Consider the following 6,380-nt stretch of genomic DNA (forward strand, 5'->3'; position numbering starts at 1 on the left):
AATTATACTCAACAGAGCTGGAAGAGTGGGGGGTAGTCATCAGAGTAGGAAGAGAGGGCTTGTAAGAAATTAAAGTAATTGGCCCTTCCTATTTTCCAGGGAGATTTCCGCGGTGTCCTTTGAAGCTTGTCAGGGTCATTGAAAGCTATCTTTGTGCTGGGTGTTTGTTTTGGGCAGTGAATGTGAAGAATGCGAGGAGATCCCCTGTGAGAGCCCCTCCTGCAGAGGGTGGCATTTCTCCGTGGCCCAAGACGTGGAGAATAAACACCCTAGTGACTTAAATAAACACCAACTTAATGATCCAAAACACTAACAAGGGAGATTGGGACTCTGAGCTCCCAATGCAAAGGATGGTCTCTGAGCAGCTGTGTGAACATCTGTCCATCACTGAGAGGAAAAATGACTTTATAAGTAAAAGTGACTACAGTTAAGTACAGTGACCCTTTCTCCCTGGAACTCAGTCAAAGCCATTTGGCATTAAAAAATAATAAGAAGAAGAAGGCCTTAATACCCCTACCCCCACTTATAGATCAGGACAGGAAAGATAGGAAAGAGTAAGAAATGAACATCCTAATGGTGACACAGATGGAGAAAAATCAAAATTATGAAACCGTCATGTCATAAAATAAATAGAATTCCTCTGGGGAGCAATATTTTACAAAGCACAAACAAGCCAATCCTGTTATCCTGAGTAGAATTTTAATAAATAATGCCATTTGTTTCACTAATTTTAAAAGCTAAATACAAGGTACATCATTTTTGCCCCAGGCAAAAATAATATGGAGCCTACATGATTACTGGGATTTTTTCTGGACACCATCCGGCAGCACTGCAAAGAGCTCCTGTCCTGTCGGTCTGCTTTCTATTTGTACAGATTAATTCACAATGTTGCTATCCTTGTACGAGTTCCCTTTTGTTCTCCAAGCAGATAAATTATTTTACTTTCACAGTCTTGTCATAAATTTGTTAATAATACAAAAGACCGAACGTACGAATTCTGTGGAGAAAAGCTAGTGGTAAACAAAACTGTATATCTAAGTAATAAAAAATAAATAAATACACCAAATTTGAATTCGCTCTTTTTCTGTCATATAATTAACTCAGTCACCATTCTTGGTTCAGGGGATGGCCTTCAATGTACCCTGCAATTCATAACCACCATTAAGTAATAAAGAAAAAAAAAACAACCCTATTTGTTAAAAAAGGGGGGGGGGGCGCCCAATGACAGCAGTACACAACTCACCTTTCAGAAACAGAATCAGTACTCCTGGTGTTCTACTAAGTTTTAATTTAGACTGGTTTAGGTACAATGGAAAAGAAACCTGCAAACACATGCTGTTTTAGTAACAAATACCAGGTAGCCAGATTTGTTACGTATTTTTGCAAGCTAGAAACTAGGAATAGGAGAAACCCTTAACAGGAGTAGGCTACAGATATGAGAGCTTCAAGGGCATGAGAAGTAATGGCATTCAGGAAAGTGTTTTTTCACATTGGTACATTTTTTAAAGTTTGCCATAAAAAAACCCAAGAAAACAAACAACAACCAAAAAACCCCACTAAATTTGACAAAAATAGTTGTGTTACTAATGGTCACTTCTATTTCTAACTGCCTCACATAGAGAGCATTAAGACATTTAGGCACTTGTTTTTTTCCCCCTAATACTGTTCTTTCCTTTTAATCTACATAAAATTATTTAACACTAAATATGAAAAATGTAAACTTAATTTTCCCCATCAAAAAAGTATAAGATCATATTTTTCCTATTCACCTTAAGAATGCAACCAGTTCCTCTCAGGCTGGAGGATCTTTTCACTGTTTTAACTTCCCTCTCTCTCTCATTTTCATTTCCTTTTCCTCTTCTCAAAACATTTTCCATAAATAAATTAAGATGAAATAATTAAAATCCAGTTGATCTGTAATTCCATTCACTGAAAAAAAAAGAAAAAAGAAAAAGGAAGCCTACTGAAGCAGGAACACGGGTTGCCCAGAACCAAGGCTGGGTAACTGGATGTTTTTGTTTGTTTGGGTTTTTTTTTTTTTCCCCTGATCCCCACACTGGGAGGGGAAATGTGTAAGTGGAAAGAGTCGGAGAGAAGAGGGCACTACGTTTGAGATCGCTGTTGGTTTTGATTTTTAAAAAGATATTTGTGAAAGTCCACCATTCCTTTATGCGCAAAGAACCCCAGAAACAAGCTGCAAAAAGTGTTCCTGATGTCTATTTACAAGTGTCCCTAGTTGCTGCTTCGAGGCCCCAGTCCCTCCCTTCTTAGGACCCCAAGTCCACCAAACTGGAGGTGAGGGGGCCCAGCAGGGAGTCCTGGAGCTGATGCTGGTGGGCTTGCAGGCTGTGCGCTGACTGCGAGGCTGTTAAACCCGGGAGAGAATAGTTGGAGCTCCTGGCGTGGCCCATGTTGCCCTGCAGCAGAAGGACCGAGTTCTGGTCTGGACTCTGGGGAGGTGAGAACTCTTCTTCTGAGCTGGACATGAGTGGCTTGCCCCCTTCCAGAGGAGAGAGTTGATTCTGCTTGTTGGAGGAGGAGTTATTGTTTTCGGTGTTCTCCCTAAGAAACAGAGGACAACACCATATGGTTAAAAAAAAAAAGTGTGAGATGGAGGGAGGGGAGCTGGAAGAAGGAAAGGGACATTGTGCAATCAGTCACTGACCCAAATGGAGTTCTGCCCTCTCACCCACCCCACAGAGTCCTGGGGGTAAGAGAGGAGGCCTAAGAGACTTGAGAAAGGTGATGCTGAGTCCTTTCCTCTTCCAGAGTTTGGAAAGTCAAATCAGCAGGGCTGATTTGAAATGCACAAAAATTATTTTTAAATTTTTGTTCTAACAGTTATTATTAAATACCTATCAAGGCGTGAGTACCACATTTAGAAGTAAAGAAATCTGAAAATCTTCCAACAAATGGTTGTTGATGATGAAGAAAATGACGGGGGGGTGGGGTCGAACATCGCCCAGTGCACAAATGTTTGGTGGTGAATCGTCAATTGTCCTGTTCCCATCTGAGGAAACAATTAACCATCGAGTTTCCCTGCCCCTGCCTGGAGGTTGTGGTTTCAGAGGCACAGGACAGGTCATGGGAAGTGGTGTCCAGAGCGGCCCAGTGACCTGAGTAAACACAGGGAGCGCAGCCAGTCTCTCCGATTTCATCAGGGAGTGGGCCCTCTGGCCTGGCTTAAAGGACGGCCGTTTTGTAACAGACGTCTAAATGGAACTGTACCGTCCCTGGCCCGGTGTTATTCGCTCAGTCCTCAGTGCCTCACGGTGCTCTTTCAAACTCCCTGCGGACACCCACACCGGCGCACCCTTTCCCGGCAGGGGAGCGTCAAGACCCGGCACAGCCTGAGCTGGTGTGATGTACCGGGGTGTCAGCCTGGGCGCTCGGCGCTGGTAAACTGTAAGGTCTCGCAGCCCTCGCGCTTCTGCCTCCAGAATGCTCCCACCCCGGAGTTGCCTGTCTCTCCAACTCTCCCCATCTCTCGCAGTCCCTCTCTCCCAAAATGCCCATCTCAGCTGAATTTCTCCAGACTCTTGCTTCCCAGAGGGAAACAAGGCGGCGACTTCTTCGGCCCCCAGGCTCCGAAGCGAACAAAAGAAACTCGGCCGACTCGGGCGTTCAGGTTTCCCCTAAACTGCTCGGCTCCTCGGAGCGCTCTCCCCGCCGCCGCCGCCTCCCCAAGGCTCTTCCGAATCTCGGTCGGAAACTCTACAGCAAAAGAGTGGAGCCGGGCCAGGTGGCCTGGGGTGTTCGCATGAGGAGGGGAGAGGCAGAAACAGGTTGGAAAAAAAAATGTTGGCTTCTGTGTTTTGGGGTGAGAGAAGTCTGAGAGTGGAGACCCATTCCTCGCCCGGGTGAGCCGCGCGGACAGCGGGCCGGACCCGCCGCAGCGCCCGGCCACGCGCGAGGGAGCCAACGACGAGCAGTCAGTTCTGGGCTTGGGGAGCCGGGGAGTCAACGCAGCGCCAACCCTCCCAAAGCACTCTCTTCTGTGGACTTCTTTCGAAAGACTCCTCCCTTTGTGCAGCTAGTGCGGATGGAAGCGACCTCTCACCCAAAAGACTGCCAGGAAAGCGCGACTGAAGGACCGGGCGCGAGTGGAAACAGCATAAGTTTCAGGCCAGCTCCACCCTTCCGGGGTGCGAGAGGAGGGAGGTTCGAGACCCTCAGCCCCCACTGAACCCCTCCCCCCGCGATACCAATCACCATTTCCCTTCTGCTTGATCTAAAAACTCACTCTCCACCCGCCACTCCTCTCCCCCTAGCCAGCCAAGAAGACATGAAAAACAAACCTAGCGCCAACGTTTCCCGACACTCACATCCCAGGAAATCCACGCGCGGACACTCAAATCAGATGAACACCGCCCCACACCCCCGCATCCCTAGCAAGCGATCTCAGAGTTCATGAACTTTCGCCGCAGTGCCGCGGGGGCCTGGGCGCCGCCCCGCGGAGCGGCTCGGGCCAGCGGGGTGATCGAGGTGGTTGGTGCCTGCGGGGGTGGAAAGGGGCGGAGGGGAGAGGAAGGCTTCCCAGGGTTGCCCGATCTGCGGGAATGATGCCGCGTACCTTTCCTTGGCCTCGGCGGCCCGGTCTCTTTGCCTCCGGTTCTTAAACCAGTTGCTGACCTGGGTGGTGGTGAGACCGGTGGCCTCGGCCAGCTCTCGCTTCTCACGCGGCGAGGGGTAGGGGTTATGTGCGTACCACTCCCGCAGCACGCCCCGCGACTTCTCCTTGAAGCAATAGCTGGTCTCCTCGCCGTCCCAGATGGTTCGTGGCAAAGGGAATTTTCGGCGCACCCGATATTTGCCCACCGCGCCCAGGGGCCGGCCGCGTAACTTCTCGGCTTCCACGTAGTGAGCCTTCAGCCACAGTTGTTGCAGCTTGGGGTGATTGTGAGGCGAGAACTGGTGGCTCTCCAAAATCTTGTAGAGCTCGCGGAAGTTGCCGCGGTGGAAGGCGACCACGGCCTTGGCCTTGAGCACGCTTTCATTCTTGTGCAGGTGGTCGCAGGCGGGCAGCGACCACAGGAACCTGCCCAGGCGCTCCAGGTTCCCGCCTTGCTGCAGAACCTCGCACACGCACGCCACTTGCTCCTGTGTGAAGCCGAACGATGGCAGCATCGACATGGCTGGGGCCTGCCGGGGCGCACTATCCGGGCGCACGCGGCAGGGAGCAGAGCCGAAAAAGCAGCGGGAGGCAGCCGCAGGGAGGGGGGCGCGGCAGCTTCTAACCCCCTCCCTAGGCTGTGCGAAGGCGTAAAAGCGAGTCGAGACTTGAAGACGGGCGGCCGAGTAAGTGGAGGAGGAGTAGAGCGCGCGCTGGAAAAGGAACGGCCGGCTCACTCCGCAGCTTTTCGGGCCTCGCTGGCTCCTGCCTCTGGCCGGGTGGATGCTGCTCGTTGCCGGGGAACTTGGTTTCTGTTCTCCCTGCAGCTGCCTTAAAGCGCGCAGCGTCCTCGGCACGCTGATTGGCTGCGGGCGGCGCCTATCCGGGGCTGGCCAGCCTGCGCGCCGCCGGGCCGGGCCGCGAGGCCGCGCCGCCCCGCGCGGGGAGGGCGAGGCTGTACAGCGAGGGATAGGGAGTGGAGGGAGGAGAGGGACCGCGAGTGGTGGGAAGCGAAGTGGGGAGGAGGGAGGGAGCGGTGCTTCCCGGGGACGGGGGGCGGTGGGAGTGGGTGAGCGCGTCAGGACCTTGCAACATGAGCCCCCTCTGCTGTGTCACCTAAGGGCAGCCGCGCACATCTTTGCACAAATCAATGGCTCCAGACCTTCTAATTCCCCTCCTCTCCCTCCGTACCTCTGTCCCTGTCCTTTGCAGACTTGCCATTTCCCGGTGAGCTCATATTTAATTACCTTAATGTTGGAATGAATAAGTAATGGATTGATGAATAGCTTATGGAACGCGATAAATAATACAAGAGTAGACCAGTCCTCCGGGCTGCAGTCGCTGCAAGAATGGCTTCTCCTGGCTGGCTTCAGCTCCAGGAGCCAAACCTAATTTCCTCCCCTCTTCTCTCCTGCCCCCACCGCCCTCCAAAGCGCACAAATACTCCCAGCTGTATAGCGCTTCCCTCATTCTCAAAAGGCTGCGACTATTTGGGACCAAGAGAAGAGTTGTGTAGAGCATAGTTGCTGAGCAAATAGAGATTCCAAGGGTTCATTTGCGATTCGGAATTTTAATGATCTGTGGCTTAAGTCGGCAGGCAGGCTTCTGGACTCGGTTTCCCTATCTGTGCGGTTGCCACCTCTGCTACTGAGGAATGCTGAGAAGCTTTACTTGCTATTAGCAGAAATGCTTTGGGAACATCGCAGGAAAGGCGCTGGATGGGGTGTAAATTAAATAAAACTGTGTCCGGCTCCAATAGCCGTTCGGT

General features: G+C 51.2%; 1 protein-coding gene across 1 annotated transcript; it reads right to left on the minus strand.

Annotated features, from left to right (window-relative positions):
* Positions 1–1,265: 1,265 nt before the first annotated feature.
* On the minus strand, positions 1,266–5,587 carry SIX1 (SIX homeobox 1). Its single transcript, XM_043472228.1, has 2 exons — positions 4,574–5,587; positions 1,266–2,562 (listed from the first exon to the last, which is right to left on the minus strand). The coding sequence occupies exons 1-2, from the start codon at positions 5,131–5,133 to the stop codon at positions 2,268–2,270; spliced, it is 855 nt and encodes a 284-aa protein (XP_043328163.1). The 5' UTR covers positions 5,134–5,587; the 3' UTR covers positions 1,266–2,267.
* Positions 5,588–6,380: the final 793 nt, after the last annotated feature.

The sequence above is a fragment of the Cervus canadensis genome, chromosome 6 (assembly GCF_019320065.1).
Source record: "Cervus canadensis isolate Bull #8, Minnesota chromosome 6, ASM1932006v1, whole genome shotgun sequence".
Lineage (NCBI taxonomy): Eukaryota > Metazoa > Chordata > Mammalia > Artiodactyla > Cervidae > Cervus > Cervus canadensis.